The 18,704-nt window shown below is 42.8% G+C and overlaps 1 protein-coding gene and 1 long non-coding RNA gene across 8 annotated transcripts; one reads left to right on the forward strand and one right to left on the reverse strand.

Moving 5' to 3' along the window:
- The first annotated feature begins 2,692 nt into the window (after window positions 1-2,692).
- Window positions 2,693-12,476, forward strand: LOC147321729 (uncharacterized). 4 transcript variants are annotated; one of them, XR_015131006.1, is made up of 4 exons: window positions 2,693-3,129; window positions 9,049-9,151; window positions 9,332-11,192; window positions 11,421-12,476. It is a non-coding gene; the product is annotated as an uncharacterized LOC147321729 (long non-coding RNA). The 4 variants fall into 4 exon arrangements; XR_015131007.1 differs by having other exon boundaries at window positions 9,332-10,136; window positions 11,022-12,476; XR_015131008.1 differs by having other exon boundaries at window positions 2,695-3,129; window positions 9,049-9,144; window positions 9,332-12,476.
- On the reverse strand, window positions 9,981-18,605 carry lrrc34 (leucine rich repeat containing 34). Of its 4 annotated transcripts, XR_015131001.1 has the most exons (12): window positions 18,166-18,605; window positions 14,875-14,981; window positions 14,723-14,787; window positions 14,548-14,634; window positions 14,172-14,300; window positions 14,000-14,095; window positions 13,775-13,929; window positions 13,537-13,692; window positions 12,767-12,893; window positions 12,544-12,682; window positions 10,399-10,514; window positions 9,981-10,205 (listed from the first exon to the last, which is right to left on the reverse strand). XR_015131001.1 is itself a non-coding variant. In XM_086305846.1 (11 exons), exons 1-11 carry the CDS (start codon window positions 18,270-18,272, stop codon window positions 10,474-10,476), a joined length of 1,209 nt encoding a protein of 402 aa, XP_086161972.1. In that variant the 5' UTR covers window positions 18,273-18,605; the 3' UTR covers window positions 10,388-10,473. The 4 variants fall into 4 exon arrangements, 3 of the variants coding, with proteins under 3 accessions (XP_086161972.1, XP_086161970.1, XP_086161969.1); XM_086305846.1 differs by lacking the exon at window positions 9,981-10,205 and having other exon boundaries at window positions 10,388-10,514; XM_086305844.1 differs by lacking the exons at window positions 9,981-10,205; window positions 10,399-10,514 and having other exon boundaries at window positions 12,248-12,682; window positions 13,775-13,926.
- Between the last annotated feature and the right edge of the window lie 99 nt (window positions 18,606-18,704).

Consider the following 18,704-nt stretch of genomic DNA (forward strand, 5'->3'; position numbering starts at 1 on the left):
ATTACAAAAATACTTAAAAGACTTTGTTGCTACAATTTTTCAACAATTCATGATGAACATTCATGCCACAACAACTCAGCTGACAGACGGTTTAATGCTTTTCGTTGCAGTTTGATTACAATCGGGACATCAGAACAGAATCAGAGATACTGCTTCAACACAATGCTCAGGCTCTGGAACCAGTTTCCCAGATAGGGTCTGTGCAGCGGGGACTGGTTTGTGGCGCAGCTACAGGGGAGGCTGACAGACTGCAGCTCCATCAGTTCATCACGCCTCCCCTGCATAAGACGTGTCGGGACCTGAGGTTGTTGTGAGTGGGGTTGCAGCTGAAAAGCAACCGAGTATTGTACGAACGAGCAACCAGATAAAGAACTGTTAGAAAGAGCGAACTATGTGGTCGTGTAGGGGATTCGCTTGTCACAGTCTGAGACTTTCCACACTCGCTACAGCTGAGTGGTCTAACTCCAGCATGGATGAGCTGATGTGTTTTTAAGTGACTAATTTGATTAAAAGACTTCCCACACTGATCACAGCTAAAGGGTCTGTCCCCACTGTAACTTTGTTGTCGTCTTTTTGGCTGCTTCATGGTGGTAATTTTCTTTCCACAGGGATAAACTGTGTGGTTTATCTCTGTTTACGGGGGCTGAGTGACTTCTGTTGGTGTCATCAGAGCACCGAGGTATCAGCTGGGTTACACCCCTTTGCTCCTGTAGTGACAAAAGCTGTGAGTTACGGAACAAGAGGAACCTAAAATTGATTTATTATAAAATGGGAACATGCATGCAATATAGTATAAATACTAAAAACAAAGCTTATACAATTTTAAAAAGCTTGAAAGTCAGTATTTGGTATGACTGCTTTTAATATGCTTCTGCTTAAAAGACTAGCACTACCACTTAAAATAAATTCTGTGTTAGGAAAAGGTTTTGGTTTTAACATTACAATGTAAGATTTGATATACATGCACCTGTAGTTACATGCACCTCTAGTTATGGCTCATTGAGATGTTTTTCTGCTTCTTTGTCAGACTCATCTCTGACTTCCAATCACCTGTGACACCAAACACACCTTTATTTTTCCATTATTAAGTGATTCGTGTTGATTCAATGGTTTGCTTGTCTGATATGTGGTTTTGTACTTGACTGATGTCATTTAACTGCACCGTACATTGGTGAAGTATGTTTAATAATAAACATACAACATACAATAAACAAAGAGGGATCAAATTTAAATCTCACTGACTAGGAAGCACACAGTGTTTGACGTTTTATATTAACTTTAATCTGAAATAATTTTTGCATTTTTTTCAAGTCCCCAGTGTTTCCTGATCCTTGGAGCACTCCTGGTTATCTGCTATGGTGGAGGTGGCCAATGTCTGGAGACAAATCGTTGTTCTGGGGAGCTGCTTTCCTCCAGTTACTTTACATCAGAATAGAAAGCATGAGAACGACCCTGATGGAAAACAGAAACAGCATCCAGGAAGTGAAATAAAGATTAAGCAGCCAAATTCTAGCTCTGGTTCGATGCTTACATTTGGAGGACTCTCGACCACAAACTGAGAGAAACTCTGTGAAGATGCAGAAGCACATCACGTTTTGCAAACAAGCATACTATTTTTATAGTTAAATAAACTTATAGTTTATTAGAGTTGAGTTCCTACTCACAGACAACTGAAACATTCACATTTGGAAAGCTGACTGAATACATTTTTATTTGATTAATCTAAAGTTGTTCTTCTGTGTCTGAAAACACCCACTCCCACTTACTCAACCTGTGTTGTCGTCTGCTGCTGTGGCCTACAGTAGCAGAAGACAACACTGCAACTGTAACGAAACTGATTACAGCATTATTTTTAAAACCTTCAGTGAATTCAACGTTCAAGATTTTTCAAGCATCCACAGAAACTTTGATCGTGTGCTAAAAATGCTAGTAAAGCTGACATCCATCACGAACAACCCACATCATCCTCTGCATGAGTCTGTGAGCTGAGCAGATCCTTGTCAGAGACCAAAACAGCCTCACTGCAGGAAGGAGCGCTTTCACAGATCATTGATCCCAACAGCAGTTAGACTCTATAACTCCTCAATCACGCTGTCATGAGTCACTGGACATTTACCTGGTGTGCAGGTATATGTGTATGTATATGTATACATGTGTATATTTAGTGTGTAGATGTGTGTGCAAGTACATGTCTATACTTATAGATACTTTTAGATATCTATTGCTTAAATAGTAATAGTAATGTAAGAATAATTAAATGTATTTCTTGCATTTCCACAACACTCTATCCATAGTCACATACTGTGTATGCTACTGTTGTATATAGTGTATTATCTTATTTATTTTGTAGTTGTTTATATTTTATTTGGATTTTTGGATTTTCTTCTGCTATCTCTACCTGAGCTGAGGTAACACACAAATTTTCCTGCCGTCGATCAATAAAGTCTAATCTTCTCATTGAATGCATTTCTGATGGAGATGAGACGTCATGCAGGACAGAGGTGAGGGGCGTGACATCACGGTGCCGTGACAACAACCTGGTGCTTAACATCAACAAAACCAAGGAGCTCATCGTGGGTTACAGGAGAGCAGCAGTAGCAGAGGTGGAGAGTCAGCTGCTTCAGATTCCTAGGCATCAACATCAGCGAGGGTGTCGTGCCATATTAAACCATTATACACCTCATTAGTAAAATAAAAAATGTGTTTAAATTGCATGAATTAATATTTATTAACGTCTCTTTGTGAGTCATACTGTGATAATGACTGCCACAAACAGAGCGTCCTCCTGTAACCATGGTTACGGGAGTTTGTTGCAAGAAGTGTTGTGAATCTCGCTGAGACAGGGAACCACTGAGAGCCTCAGATGAACCAGTCAGTCAGGTCGCTGTCTCCACTTCTCCTCCTCCTCCTTCGTCCCCTTTGTTTTTTAAGTACCTGTTAGGATTCTTTAGCTAGTTAGCATCACATTAGCTAGTTAGCATCACATTAGCAAACTGCTTCGGAGCACAGCTGCCGGAGTCGCGGGTTTTGTTGAATCAGGCGTTGGACCTGCTGGAGGAATGCTCTGCGATGATGGTGGAAAACAGCCGCCATTCAACCCATTTGAGAGCTTCAAAGAACTGGCTGCAGGTATGATTGAAAGTTTGACAACACCGACGTTGATGCGTCTGTGATTTATTAGTGATCGCTCACGTGTGCACGTGCATGTAGGTGAACGCTCGCGGCATGACGTCACACAGCTCAGTTCCTTTCTGCTTTGATGTCACAGTACGTGCCTTTGATCTTGCAGCACGTGACCTCCACTCGAGTCTATAAATAGGGGTGAAACAGCGGGACCTGAATCTTGCATTTTGCATTTTAGTTGTCGTGCGTTAAATGTACAGACCGCGATCTTCCCTTTCTGAAAGCTTTCTGAAAACGGATTTCCAAAGTAATTGTAGCGAAATTAGGTCATTGACAATGTCTGTATCCAGTGTTAGAACCCCTACCCGCATTAATTCAGAGCCTTTTTCACCTGCTATCAGCGGGTGTTTCGATAGGCTCTCTGGATTACAGTGGCGCTTGATAGAAAATGGGATCTGGGACTCTGATGTCCAAGTAGCACTGGCTGATATGATTACTGATGTCATTCAGTCAGTTAGTGCAAGCACCATAAAAACGTTACTTCTAGGAGGTCAGGACCAATTAAATGATGCATCATCCCAGACATACCTTAGGTTAGCCGTGACAAAAATAAGCCCCGTATTGGGAGACTCTCTCTCAACCAGCTTTGCTGCTGCTCTTCATGTCACCCATGAGGAGTGTGAAAGCGCTGTGGCGCTGACACAGATGATTGAGGAGGAGATCTCAAATAAAGTCAACTCGGGTTGGGTTCTAGTCCCAGAAAACCCGGATTCTATTTATGTCACCAGAAAAATAACAAACATAAAAAACCTCAGATGCATGGTTTCTCATGCTTTCTCATGTCTGAAGAAATATAAAGGTAAGCTGAGCGGCCTGTGCATGAGGGGGGCTTTACCCACTTCCTTTAGTTCAAGTGATGAGAGTCTTGAATCGAAGCTCTCTGAGATGGGAACAATTAAAGAAATAAGTATGGCTCTCATGAGGTGGAGTACAGACAGAGAGATAAGTAAAGATGACCAGGACTGTCACATAGAACTGCAACCTGTGGAGGAAAAAGAAAGTGATGAGTTTGCAGAAGCTGAGGAGAAAGCTCAAAGTGATGTTGAAACAATCCTCAACAATCTGAATTATTTACATGATGAAGATCATGCAGATAAAGCTGCAGTTGACATTGTAAATGTGTTAATTGCAAACATTCAGTATCCTGATGCAGAAGATATCACATTAAGTGAGAAGTGTAGCTCACCCAAGCCTGCTTTTGACGTGGACCTGGTGATCAAAAAGGTGAAAGACTTTTTTGCATCATGCGCCCTAATTATAAAACCAGATGAAGTAAAACAACACTTCTTCAGGTTTGCTAAAAAGGAATTTCAAAAAATGAACAGTGAGCTGAAAGATCAGGTGAAGAAAAGCAAAGGATTTTTGACCTTTCAGAGACAACAGGCAACCTCCCCTGAGAGTGAAAGAGCTGACTCCAGGAAAAGCGAACACATGAATCCCTCAGAAGTTCCCAGAAAATCACCAACCTTAGAAACCACAGTTAAAAGTTCTTCTCCGCTCAAATTTACAACAGTTGTGCCGGTTCTGAATAAACTGTTTAGTAAATTAACCCAGGCAGGAAACCTTGACCTGACAAGTAAGGAGATGTTTTCAAGGGAGTTGACAGAAAATGTGTACGACCATGTCGAGTCAACATATCCAGCCCCCACGATGCAAATGGGTAAAAGTCTCTCAGAGTCTGACTTCTCTAAGACTTCACAGGGTAACTGTAATGTACCCTCTGCTCCTGAGGTGCCATATGTGCTCGTAGAAGATTCAGTGGAAAGGTTCTTACAAAACCTTCTTTTCTGGTTGGAGAATGAAACTTTAACCCAAACTATTATAAATGACAAAATTTCTGGTGCCGTGGAAGATATAGTAAGAGTGCTGACCCCATCAAAGGAAGAAGTTATGATTGGAGCAGATGCTGGTGAAACAAGCGACAGACTGTTTACATCACAGTCAAGTCCAGTTACTGATCTCACCAATCAGCCAGTTTGTGTGAGTGCAGAAGACCCGGACCTGGTTTTAAATACAAGCAGTGATCAGGCATCAGTCTCTGACACTGACCCCACAGAGGGTCAAAGTCAGCCAGCAACCTCTGAAAACCCAGAGGAAGAGCTGTCAGAAACATCAGTGTCAATTCACGCTAAGCTCATTGCCAATCAATTTAGTACTCTTCTAGCCACAAGAATCGCACAAAATTTGCACAAAAATACCAGAAATCTTCTGGATCCAAAAAAATTAGACTTGGCTATCAACCATCTGATAGATTTGGTACTTTCTGAAGTGAGATGCACAGAAAACCTGGAAATTCTTAAAATGAACAGGGTTGAATTAGTCAAGGCCACAGCTGAAGGTCTTATCAAGGAGTTTGGATCTGCAGACAAGTTCTTCGATGTAATGTTGTCAGAAGATTCATCTTTTGACGACACTATTCTGAAGCACCTAGCAATGAATATTGGTGATCAGGCATTAGTGTCTCACTCTGAACCCACAGAGGGTCAAAGTCAGCCAGCAGCCTCTGAAAACCCAGAGGAAGAGCTGTCAGAAACATCAGTGTCAATTCATGCTAAGCTCATTGCCAATCAATTTAGTACTCTTCTAGCCACAAGAATCGCACAAAATTTGCAAAAAAATACCAGAAATCTTCTGGATCCAGAAAAATTAGAGTTAGTTATCAACCATCTGACAGATTTGGTACTTTCTGAAATGAGATGCACCGAATCCCTGGAAATTCTTAAAATGAACAGGGTTGAATTAGTCAAGGCCACAGCTGAAGGTCTTATCAAGGAGTTTGGATCTGCAGACAAGCTCTTCGATGTAATGTTGTCAGAAGATTCATCTTTTGACGACACTATTCTGAAGCACCTAGCAATGAATATTGGTGATCAGGCATTAGTGTCTCACTCTGAACCCACAGAGGGTCAAAGTCAGCCAGCAACCTCTGAAAACCCAGAGGAAGAGCTGTCAGAAACATCAGTGTCAATTCATGCTAAACTTGTTGCCAATCAATTTAGTACTCTTCTAGCCACAAGAATCGCACAAAATTTGCACAAAAATACCAGAAATCTTCTGGATCCAAAAAAATTAGACTTGGCTATAAACCATCTGATAGATTTGGTACTTTCTGAAGTGAGATGCACCGAATCCCTGGAAATTCTTAAAATGAACAGGGTTGAATTAGTCAAGGCCACAGCTGAAGGCCTTATCAAGGAGTTTGGATCTGCAGACAAGTTCTTCGATGTAATATCAGAAGATTCATCTTTTGACGACACTATTCTGAAGCACCTAGCAATGAATATTGGTGATCAGGCATTAGTGTCTCACTCTGAACCCACAGAGGGTCAAAGTCAGCCAGCAACCTCTGAAAACCCAGAGGAAGAGCTGTCAGAAACATCAGTGTCAATTCATGCTAAGCTCATTGCCAATCAATTTAGTACTCTTCTAGCCACAAGAATCGCACAAAATTTGCAAAAAAATACCAGAAATCTTCTGGATCCAGAAAAATTAGAGTTAGTTATCAACCATCTGACAGATTTGGTACTTTCTGAAATGAGATGCACCGAATCCCTGGAAATTCTTAAAATGAACAGGGTTGAATTAGTCAAGGCCACAGCTGAAGGCCTTATCAAGGAGTTTGGATCTGCAGACAAGCTCTTCGATGTAATGTTGTCAGAAGATTCATCTTTTGACGACACTATTCTGAAGCATCTAGCAATGAATATTGGTGATCAGGCATTAGTGTCTCACTCTGGACCCACAGAGGGTCAAAGTTAGCCAGCAACCTCTGAAAACCCAGAGGAAGAGCTGTCAGAAACATCAGTGTCACCTGATGATTGGCTAATTTCAAATCAATTTAGCGTTTCTCTGGTCATGAGAATAAAACACAAATTGCACAAAAATGCCAGAAATCTTCTGGATCGAGGAAAAATAGACTTAGTTGTCAACCATCTGACAGATTTGGTACTTTCTGAAGATAGATGCACCGAATACCTAAAAATTCTTAATAATAACATGAATAAATTAGTCAAGGCCACAGCTAAAGGCCTTATCGAGGAGTTTGGATCTGCAGACAAGTTCTTCAATGTAATGATATCAGAAGATTCATCTTTTGACGACACTATTCTGATGCACATAGCAATGAATCTCGGTGGCTTCGTGAATCCTCCAAAGAAATCCAAACTTGCCAGGTTTTTTTCAGCAGTGTTAAAAGCTTTGAAGAAGCCGTTCAGCTGCTGCTTTAAAGGCAGTACTGATGACTAAATTGTCATCTTGATTTTTTTCAAATACCTCTTTTAAAATCTTAAAGCAGTCTGGCCTCAGAGTTAACATCTGAGGTATATTTTATTTTAAAACTATTTCATTCGACTTTAATTAGACTGAGAAATATTCTTCATCGTGTCTCCTCGTATTATCGTTACCATCACCCCCCACCGGCCGAGGCAGATGGCCGTCCCTTCTGAGCCTGGTTCTGCCGGAGGTTTCTGCCTGTTACAGGTAGTTTTTCCTCCCCACTGTCGCCAAGTGCTTGCTCATAAGGGATTATTAATATTTGGGGTTTTCTTGCTGCTACTGTAGGGTCTCTATCTTACAGTATAAAGCAACTTGAGGAGACGGTTGTGATTTGATGCTATATTACAAATATTAAATTCAGCTGAATCTTAAAAACATGTAATATAGCATCACATCACCATCAAATCAAGAACTGAAAAATAAAACAAAATAAAAAACCAAACCTACATTGAAAACTGTTTGTGATTTGTCTTGTGCTTTCAAAATATATTGTCAAATATGAAAAGCTGCATTTGTATGCTCTGGTCATTAGTGCTGGTATTTTAATGTAAGCAAACACAAGGAACATACACCGATGTGTAAGTGCTACAGCTCAGTGGTCCCCAACCCCCGGGCCTCGGACCAGTACCGGTCCGTGAGTCGTTTGGTACCGGGCCGCGAGAGTAGAGTCTCAGGTGTGAAATGTATGGTTTTCAAGGTTTTTATCGGTTTTCAGCGTTATTTTGTTATCGTTTTGGTCGTTAACTCGGTTTTCCTGGGTCTTTTCACATGTGTTATGAATAAATCTTCTTTTTTTCGGTACCGGTACTAGTTTTATTTTGTTGTATTTATCCGTGACACCTTAAAGGCCGGTCCGTGAAAATATTGTCGGGCATAAACCGGTCCGTGGCGCAAAAAAGGTTGGAGACCGCTGCTACAGATGAAGATGCAAAGAAACCATGAAATAATTAATGAAATAGTGAAGTTTATGAATAAAATAAACAACTGTAGCACCGTCTCAGTCTCGTCGAATCGCCCCTCTGCTTCTTCCATTCTAGCATCAACTCTTCTTAACCCTCGTCTAATATGTGCATATTGTTTGTTGTTGTGTTTCCTAAAGTCACGAAGCTCTTTCGGGATGTTCAGGAGGCTGGGCTCGTCTGCATCCATGCCCTCTGTGGCTAACCTTAGCTCGGGAGAGTAGCTCCTATCCACATGGCTTTTCTCTGTCTGCTCTTCTGTCTGAGTTGTGCCTCTCAAACTTCTTGTGACTATCCCCGTTTCCATATTTAAAAGCAATCTCACCTATTGTCAGAAAGATTACCGTATCTTATTATAAGAGAAATTTCTCCCACTTCCTGGTGTCTGGAGTCTCTAAAGTAAGCAAATGTGGTAAAGGGTGTGGGTGATTCTGGGATTGATGCAGGAGGGCGACAGAAATAAAAAGTAAAATATTAAATTTTTGCTGTTATTGACTTTGCTTTACAATATCAAACACTGAGCCAGATGCACAATAGTCATGTACATCACACGTAAACACATGAATGTAAAAAACACAGAGGTTAGGCCATCAAAGTGTGTGTAAAAGAAGTGTTTATGTCTGTCTTGCAGTTTCTGTTCCTGTCCGAGGTTTGCAGTGGAGAGCTCAGACCACACAGGACCGCCTCACCCTCAGAACATCTCCACCACCCTGTCCACTGTTAAGAGGTCAGAGGTGAGACTCTTAATTTGTCTGTTAAACCGATGCGGTTTCTCTTTCAGTCAGACCTCCAGGGCTCAAGCTCTCGCTCCCAGCTAATTGCAGACTCGTATGGCTCTGAATGACTTCTGATCTCCTCTGGGGAAAAAGGGGAGCTTAATTTCTTCTTCTGTCTTTCTCTTTCTAATTGTGCAGGTGAGTCACTCGGCGTGTGTGATGACCACCGCCGTCATCTGTAAACTGCTGCGCTCCAAAGAGGCCATGGCCACGATGGACATCAGGAACTGGCCCCCAGTGCTGGACACCGGTACAGCGTTTCATTCATATCCGCACAGGGAAATCACGCTCGCATGAAGTACTTTAATTTAACATAAATGCAGGTCGTGCACAGCCGCCTCACAATGCAGTCTGAGTAGTTCTGGTTGCAGATATAAACCTAAAGAATGCACATTAAATGAAATCCTCTGCTGTGATGAAACCTGCCTTTACAGCTCCATCACTCTGTGATTTATCGAAAAATAAAAACTTGCTGTAGCTGCAAGTCTGTGGAGGTCCCCACCACTGCTTTAGAGAATCAAAGCACCAGGAAGTGGGAATAATTTCTCCTATAATAAGGATTTTTAGGTCCCTGATAACAAAAATGAGCAGATTTTATCCAGCTTGGTAACGTTTACATCACTAGAGAAGAAAATATAGCCACATTATTATAATTACTAAAAACTACAGATATGAAATATCCAGATTTTAGAGGCCCAGAGAGGTGAAGAGCAAAGCAGCAAACAGAGAAAGCTTTGTAAAGTAAACAGTTTTAGCTTCATCCTTTTTTAATCCTTTAATCTTGACCTGCTGTCACCAACCTGCGCTCTGTGCAAGGCTGTCTGTGTGCGGAAACAACATCACATCAGAGGGTCTGCTGTTGTTGGCTCAGGCTGAGAAATCCAGCTCGACTCTGACTCACATGTACATCTGGGGAAATCACCTGGAGGAGCCCGTATGCCAGGTACACCCCTCAGATGTCTGTTTCCTAATGCGGGCTGAAGTCCTGTTGCCGATCCTGACGGTCTGGGGCCTGCCAGTCAAAAAGTCATGTAGCCAGTCACAGAGGGTGGGGTGCAGGCCGAGTGTTAACAGCTTGTGAGTGAGTTTGTGTGGGATGACAGTATTGAAGGTGGAGCTGTAAGTTCAGTTAAAATATAAGTACTTTATAATTAAAGTAACACACAAATCTTCAAAGACTTAATCAATCACAACATTAAACTCACCCTGTTTTTGTAGAGAAGGTGTTCAGGCTTTTTCATTATCTCCTGAAACCAGCTGCATTGGATCTTCATCCTTTTTCACTCAGTGAAGTCTTTCCTTTTGTTGCCATTCCTCTGCACTGGAAAAAAAAAAAATATATATAATATATTCATTAATAATGAATATAATATTCATTATATTCATTATATTATTAATATAATAATATTATATTCATTAATAATTAGAAAGTATTTAAACATTCTGGTCGTAGACTTTTACATTCTTCGTTACGCTTGGTGTCATAATCATCACGATCAATACATGACAGGGGAGGCTCTGAGGTAGGCGGGGCTGTCTTTGGTGATGTCACCATGAAAGGTGGGACCAGCGTCTGACACTCGGTGACTTTAAACTATAAATTGACAGAATAAACATTGAATCTGGGATGCAGAGCCTCCCTGCTACTGCAGATAAGGGGGCGGTCTGCTTGCCTCCACCCCAGAGAGAAGGGTTACATCTCCAGGGTCTGGGGTGGGGTGCCCTGAGGCCCAGAGGCCTCAGGGCACCCCACGGGCACGTCACTGTAACCCACTCTGGCCTCTGCTCCATGGCTGCTGGGTGACCCCTCGTTTGGGCCTCTCCTCAGCTCTTCCCAGGAGGGTGGCACGGTTACCCCCCGGTGGTCCTCCTTGGGTCTGGCCTGGATCTCCTCCATGCCCGCTTCATGCCCTGGGGGACGGGGCTATGGCTCCCCACACTCCCTAGCAGATCATTATGTGGAGAAACTTTTGGAATACATGCGTACTGATGCACACAGGTATGCACACAGGTGTACACACGGGTGTTCACAGACACAAACTACACCTTTCTTGGCTGCTGCCTCAAAGCACATTGTGCGCTGTCAATCTTACATGCTGCACAATAACATTTAATATTTAGTATCTACTGTTATCTACTGTTAGCTAGTTTATTGTGATGGTGCTGTATTTATTATGTTGCTCTTTTTTGTTTGTTTTCTCTTCTGTTTTTTTTCTTCTCCATACAGGTGATCCAGGTGTTTTGTTTGTTTTTCTTTTTTTCTTCCTCCCTTTCTCACCGTCTCCTTCCCCCTCTATTTCTCTCCCTCTCTTTCTTGCCAAGCAGTCTGGGCCCAATCTGCCAGCTTACCCAGGGGAACGCGAAGGCGTTCTCATGCTAGCCAATAGATGTAATCCCTCCTGCGAGTCTGTTCTGGGCCTCCAACTGGTAGGACATGCCCAAAACACTCCTCCCAGCAGAAGCCTTTGTCAGATGCTTGAACCAAAGAACTGGTTCCTTTGAATGTGGCAGAGCAGTAACTCAAATTCACTCTGGTCGATCAAGCTGCTCACCCTACCTTTAAGAAAGAGCCCAGTTACCCATCAGAGGAAACCCATTTTCATTGTTTTATATGTGATGTCATTGTTTTGGTCAGTACCCAGAGCTTGTAACCATAAGTGAAGGTAGGAACATAGATCAGATACTGTCCCAGTATACCCTGGAGGTCGCCACCTGATGAAGCTAACACGAAGCCTGCAAAAAGACAACCACAGTGGAGACCCTCAACAACCTGGTATCGCTAGAATGTGTCCATAAAAACCAGAAACAGAATCTATGACAAAGAAAGAAGAGGTCCGACTTCTCCCCGGCTGTACAGGGACCTCATACTCCCCAAGGACCCTGACAGGATCACCATGTGCACATGAATAGGACCCTATCCCTACTTTTATGGCAGAACTGCATTGAACGAGCAACCTGACATGTTTCTTATGGACATGTAGAGTAGAGGGTTAAGAATCTTTTGCTGTGAATGACTTCAGCACTCTTTAAGGCTTTTTAAGCATCAACAGAAACTCTGCTCAAACAGATTTATTAAAATATAAAATATTGCTTGCTGAGAAAGATCACACAACACATTGAACATTTCTCTTCTGCAACAAGCATGTCTGTTTATGGATGTAATTATTTCAGGAGGTGTAGTAGAAGTCAATGTCTTAAAATATTAGAAATGATTGCCACTAATTGTGTTTGTGATGAACAAACAAAATACTTTCATAAACTTAAATCTTTGCAGTTTAAATAATCTTTTAGTTGTCCATGATGTGCGGTGGAATCAGGGCTTGCAGCAGTCTTTGTAGGCACATCTGTACCATTACAGTCGATGTTGTAAACTGGTTTCCTCAAACTCTGGAAGACCTCAGCGAGGAACACGTGACCATCCACCTCATAGGGGCTTACATCTGTCTGTTCTGGATGCAGCCGGCCGCTGGATATCAGCTCCTTGAAGGCCTGAAGCAGGGAGGGAGCGTCTATCTGTCAGAGGGGTGATGGGATGTTAGAGGAGAAGATGAAACAGACATCTGAGGGCTGTACCTGGCATACGGGGTCCTCCAGGTGGTTTCCCCAGATGTACATGTGAGTCAGAGTCGAGCTGGATTTCACAGCCTGAGCCAACAACAGCAAACCCTCTGATGTGATGTTGTTTCTGCACACAGACAGCCTTGCACAGAGCGCAGGTTGGTGACAACAGGTCAAGATTAAAGGATTAAAAAAGGATGAAGCTAAAACTGTTTACTTTACAAAGCTTTCTCTGTTTGCTGCTTTGCTCTTCACCTCTCTGGGCCTCTAAAATCTGGATATTTCATATCTGTAGTTTTTTCATAATCTTACGCTCTTCAGAATACTTAACCTTTTTTCTGTTTTCCTCAGTCCGAAAAATATATTGAAACACAAACATTCAAAGATATTTGAACCCTTTGAATCATTACGTTCATGGATCTTTTCTTCTCTTCACATTCAAATTCTTAAAGTTATGCAAAAATCAGGTCAATTTAACTTTGTCCTCGTCTGTCCTTGTTAGATGTTGAAAAATCTCTAAGTAATAAAAATTGATAGTTTTTCTTCAGAGATCCTAAATCCCTGAAAGTCACTTTAAAAAAGACCCTATATAGTCCTTCTGTGTAAACTTTGTCTCAATGTAAAAAACAAACAATCAGGCTTCTGGTTTCTAAAGTCATTAAAATGTCATTAAAATAAGCAGAAAACATGATTCTGTCTCTGCTGCAAACCTCCATGTGTATCAAAACTGGGCAACCTCTTTACCAAAAGAGTGTGGTTGATTCTGGGGTTGATGCAGGACTCACTCTTTGAGGGTGCTGCGCGGACAGGTGATGGCTTTGCTCAGGTACCCAGCTCCACCATCTCCAATCTGATTGGATGACAGATCTAAAATCTCCAGGGCCCTGTTCTGCTTCAGCATCATGGCGAGATGAAACGCACCGTCACGGGTCACACGGTTGCTACAGAAATCCAAGAAAGACAAATGTATGGTATGAAGAGGAGGAAATGTGCCCTCTGCTGGCTGCTCGACTCGTTTCCTACCTGCACAGGTCCAGGTAGCGCAGGCTGTTGTTCCGCCCCAGGCCTTCAGTGAGCTGCTCTATCCCAGTGTCGGTCATCCCCATCCTCCCCAGGTGGAGCTCCATCAGGCTGCTATTCACTGCCAGCATCTTAGAGCAGTGCACTGCCCACTCCTCCTGAGACACAAAGAGCTGGCTCAGCTCAGTCTGCCTCCCATTGAGTTTTATACCTGGTGTGTGTTTGCACCTGATGGCTGAAGAGCAGCGGGCGGCTGATATCGACAGAGCAAAGAGCCTTGTTTTTCTTCAGCATGATGATGAGCGCTATAATACTGCTGGTGTCCTGTAGGGATCGAGAAAACTCTCAGAAACAGAATGATGTCAGCACCAAACCTTTTTAAAAACTGAAGCCCATCTACCAGGTCGCAGTCGGCCACTTCCAGCTCCTGCAGCGCGCAGTTCTCCTGCAGCATGCTGGCCAGTTCCAAACCTCCTCCTCTCCCGATCTTGTTACCTGACAGCCTGAGAGAGAGCAGGGTGCTGTTACCCTGCAGAGAGAACGACAGGCGGGGACGTGGCTTCCACATTAGAAACGTTGGAGCCACATTAAAAGGAATGAAAATCCAACTGTAAATGAATTCTGCTAAAATCTAAAAGGATCTCATGAGTGTAGAGGAGTCTGGCAAGGATCGAGCTCATTTTAGTTCATGGGGCGTGGGGGTGGGGGGTTAAGCACCTAATTCCTAAAGGAAGAGTAAGAATAAAGTTTATATGAGAACATATTAAGTGTTAAACCTGCAGGCTGCTGGCGAGGACTTGAGCTCCATTGGCCTGGATGTCATTAAACATTAAATCCAAACAACTCAGAGATGATTTCTCCTCCTGCTCAGAGAAAACAAACACGAAATACATCAAACATGAAACATTTTACTTACAGAAAATGATCCACCCATTGCATTTTGTTACCTACTTGCAGGAGCTTAGCAAGGTGTTCAACTCCTTCATTTGTTATGTTGTTGTACCTCAGATCAAGACCTGGTCACTCACACACACACACACACGTAGTTAAAGACAGTTAAACACACCTTGTCTGAATCAGTTGACGTGAATCCACCAGCTCACCTGTAACACACTTGTTATGTTGGAGACATTTACAGAGAGCGAGGACGTCGTCGTCACTGAGTCTCTGAACCTGTCTGACATTTCCTGGAAGTTTTAGGGTGAACTTCCTGCCACACAGACAAGTTTTCCATGCCAGCAGAGAATCAATGTTTATATGGAAAATGCATTGGAAAAAACACACATCTTTAAACCAGGGTTGTCACACTCAGTTTAGTTAACCAGCCATGTGAGGCCCAAATAGATCTCTAAAAACCTGATATTTGAAATCTATAAATCTCTCTCTCTCTCTCTCCCTATATATATATATATATATATATATATATATATATATATATATATATATATATATATATATATATATATATATATATATATATATATATATATATATTATATATATATATATATATATATATATATATATATATATATATATATATATATATATATGTCTGGTCTTGCAGTCTTGAGACTGCAAGACCAGACTGACCAACCTGTGCACTGCCTGGATTGATTACAAGAAGGCCTATGACTCAATGCCCCACAGCTGGATACTGGAATGCCTAGAATTGTACAAGATCAATGGGACCCTAAGAGCCTTCATCAGGAACTCAATGGGGATGTGGCGTACAACACTAGAGGCCAACTCCAAGCCCATAGCACAAGTCACCATCAAGTGCGGGATCTACCAAGGAGATGCTCTGTCCCCACTGCTGTTCTGCATAGGCCTGAACCCCCTCAGTGAGATCATTAACAAGACTGGCTACGGATACCGACTACGAAACGGAGCCGTTGTCAGCCACCTCCTGTACATGGATGACATCAAGCTGTATGCCAAGAGTGAACGAGACATCGATTCACTGATCCACACTACCAGGTTATACAGCAATGACATTGGAATGTCGTTCGGACTGGAGAAGTGTAGTCGGATGGTAACAAAGAGAGGGAAGGTAGTCAGAACTGAGGGGATTGAACTACCAGAAGGCAACATTGCAGACATAGAGGACAGTTACAAGTACCTGGGGATCCTGCAGGCAAATGGGAACCATGAAGAGGCCGCTAGAAAGGCTGCAACCACCAAGTACCTGCAGAGGGTCAGGCAAGTCCTGAGGAGTCAGCTGAATGGTAAGAACAAGATCCGGGCCATCAACACGTACGCCCTGCCCGTGATCAGGTACCCTGCTGGGGTAATAGGCTGGCCAAAGGAGGAGATAGAAGCCACTGACATAAAGACAAGAAAGCTCCTTACCATGCATGGAGGGTTTCACCCCAAGTCCAGCACCCTGAGGCTGTACGCTAAGCGGAAGGAAGGGGGCCGGGGACTGGTGAGTGTCAGCACCACAGTCCAGGATGAGACAACGAACATCCAAGAATACATTGGGAAGATGGCCCCAACTGACCGAGTGCTCAGTGAATACCTCAGGCAGCAGAAACCCAAGAAAGAGGAGGGAGACGAGGAACCATCATGGAAGGACAGGCCCCTGCACGGTATGTACCACCGGCAGATAGAGGAGGTGGCTGATATCCAGAAATCCTACCAGTGGCTGGACAAAGCTGGACTGAAAGACAGCACAGAGGCACTAATCATGGCAGCACAAGAACAAGCTCTGAGCACAAGATCCATAGAGGCTGGGGTCTATCACACCAGGCAAGACCCCAGGTGCAGGCTGTGTAAAGATGCCCCAGAGACAATCCAGCACATAACAGCAGGGTGCAAGATGCTAGCAGGCAAGGCATACATGGAACGCCATAACCAAGTGGCCGGCATAGTGTACAGGAACATCTGTGCCGAGTATAACCTGGAAGTCCCGAGGTCAAAATGGGAGATGCCCCCAAGGGTGGTGGAGAATGACCGAGCTAAGATCCTGTGGGACTTCCAGATACAGACGGACAAAATGGTGGTGGCTAACCAACCGGACATAGTGGTAGTAGACAAACAGAAGAAGACGGCCGTAGTGATCGATGTAGCGGTTCCGAATGACAGCAATATCAGGAAGAAGGAACACGAGAAGCTGGAGAAATACCAAGGGCTCAGAGAAGAGCTCGAGAGGATGTGGAGGGTGAAGGTAACGGTGGTCCCCGTGGTAATCGGAGCACTAGGTGCGGTGACTCCCAAGCTAGGCGAGTGGCTCCAGCAGATCCTGGGAATAACATCGGAGATCTCTGTCCAGAAGAGCGCAGTCCTGGGAACAGCTAAGATACTGCGCAGGACCCTCAAGCTCCCAGGCCTCTGGTAGAGGACCCGAGCTTGAAGGATAAACCGCCCGCAGGGGCGTGCTGGGTGTTTATATATATATATATATATATATATATATATATATATATATATATATATATATATATATATATGTATATATACATACATACATACAGTGTTGGGAAGGTTACTTTTAAAAATGTATTCCATTACAGATTACAGAATACATGCCCCAAAATGTATTCTGTAACGTAATCCGTTACGTTACTCGATGAGAGTAACGTATTCTGAATACTTTGGATTACTTAATATATGCTGTTTAAAACTACGCGAATGTACTATTGCTGTGATTTATTACTGTTACTGACGGTCCGCGGCTCCGAATCCGTAGTAAAGGGACCTCTGACTAATATGGCGGGGTCCGTGTGGGGCTCGTAGCCTAAAACTAGCTTTACTTTGTTGTGTGGGTGAACTTTGTTAGCCAGAGACAGAGAGAGGCGTTGAAAGGCTGCTCCAACGGAACTTATTGTTTCGGAGGAAAACACGAACACAGTGTACAGTCGAGTCTTAATAGCGTACTTACAACTGGGCTCGTCAGGCACTCTTCCTGGCAGCAGTGGTTATTATTATATTTACATGCTTCCAGCTCCCGTTTTTCCTCGATGACAGCTCGTACATTTCCTTTTTCTCCCTCCCTCGCTCACAGACACATAACGGGTATGGCAGTCCATTCTCCCTGCAGCACGGACTACACTGCCCATGAAGCTACATTCTGCATTCTGCCTATTAGCTTAGCACAACAACAACAAAAAGGCGCTCTCTCACCCAGGAAACACGCAGAGAGAGAGCGTCACCCTGTAACCATGGCAACCGTAACGCTGCCGCCTGGAACTACAGAACATAGCTGTCAAACAAAACCTAAACAGTCCTGACCTGCGACAATATGAAACAGGAAAGTACCGCAGTGTAATCCATTTATTTCAACAAAGGCACTGTATTCTAAATACCACCTTTTAAAACGGTAACTGTAACCACTAAAATCTTCATTTTTGGTGCCCTAAAGTTACATTGGAGTTTAAAGTGTAAACGCTTACCCCGTTAACGGCGTCTTCTTCAATGACTGCGAAACGTACGGATTCACTTTTACCTTTCTCTCAGCGCGCACAGCTTTATAAAGCTCTGACATACTTTGGGCCGCCATCACTAGATACTGTTTGAGTCGCTATGGCAACACGAGGGACGGCAGCCGCGGAGGTACAAACAAGTAACGGGAGGGAAATTTTAACGTAAGGTGGATTTTTGACAGAAGATAAACGTTAATGTATTAAAGAAATACAATAAATGAACGTGTAGGTTTGCATCTCAGTAAACAATTACAGTATGTAATAAAAAAAAAGATTATGGGTGAATGTGAGTGGAATTAAAAGAAAAAAACTTCAGCTTTTGAGTTTAAAATCATAAAAATAATAGAAAATCAAAAGAAAAAGTGGCTAATTAACAAGAAATAAACATTCTAAGAGAAAATAATATTTCCAATTTATTAGTTTCAATTTTAAATTCAGGAGAACACAAATTCAAATTTAAGAGAAAACGTTTTAAGAAGAAATATCAATGGCAAAACACTTAATTACAG

Source organism: Aulonocara sp. 'chitande type north' Nkhata Bay, linkage group LG9 (assembly GCF_057382095.1).
Source record: "Aulonocara sp. 'chitande type north' Nkhata Bay isolate Kocher_YH1m ecotype deep benthic linkage group LG9, A_spYH_male_GT1.1, whole genome shotgun sequence".
NCBI lineage: Eukaryota > Metazoa > Chordata > Actinopteri > Cichliformes > Cichlidae > Aulonocara > Aulonocara sp. 'chitande type north' Nkhata Bay.

Coding starts and splice junctions, on each gene's coding strand:
- lrrc34 (XM_086305843.1), bottom strand. CDS start 18,272: ATGGCGGCCCAAAGTATGTCAGAGCTTTATAAAGCTGTGCGCGCTGAG. Junction 14,635..14,722: donor ACCTTGCTAAGCTCCTGCAA/GTAGGTAACAAA, acceptor TTCTCTGAGCAG/GAGGAGAAATCATCTCTGAG. Junction 12,683..12,766: donor TGGAGGACCCCGTATGCCAG/GTACAGCCCTCA, acceptor TCCCTGCTTCAG/GCCTTCAAGGAGCTGATATC.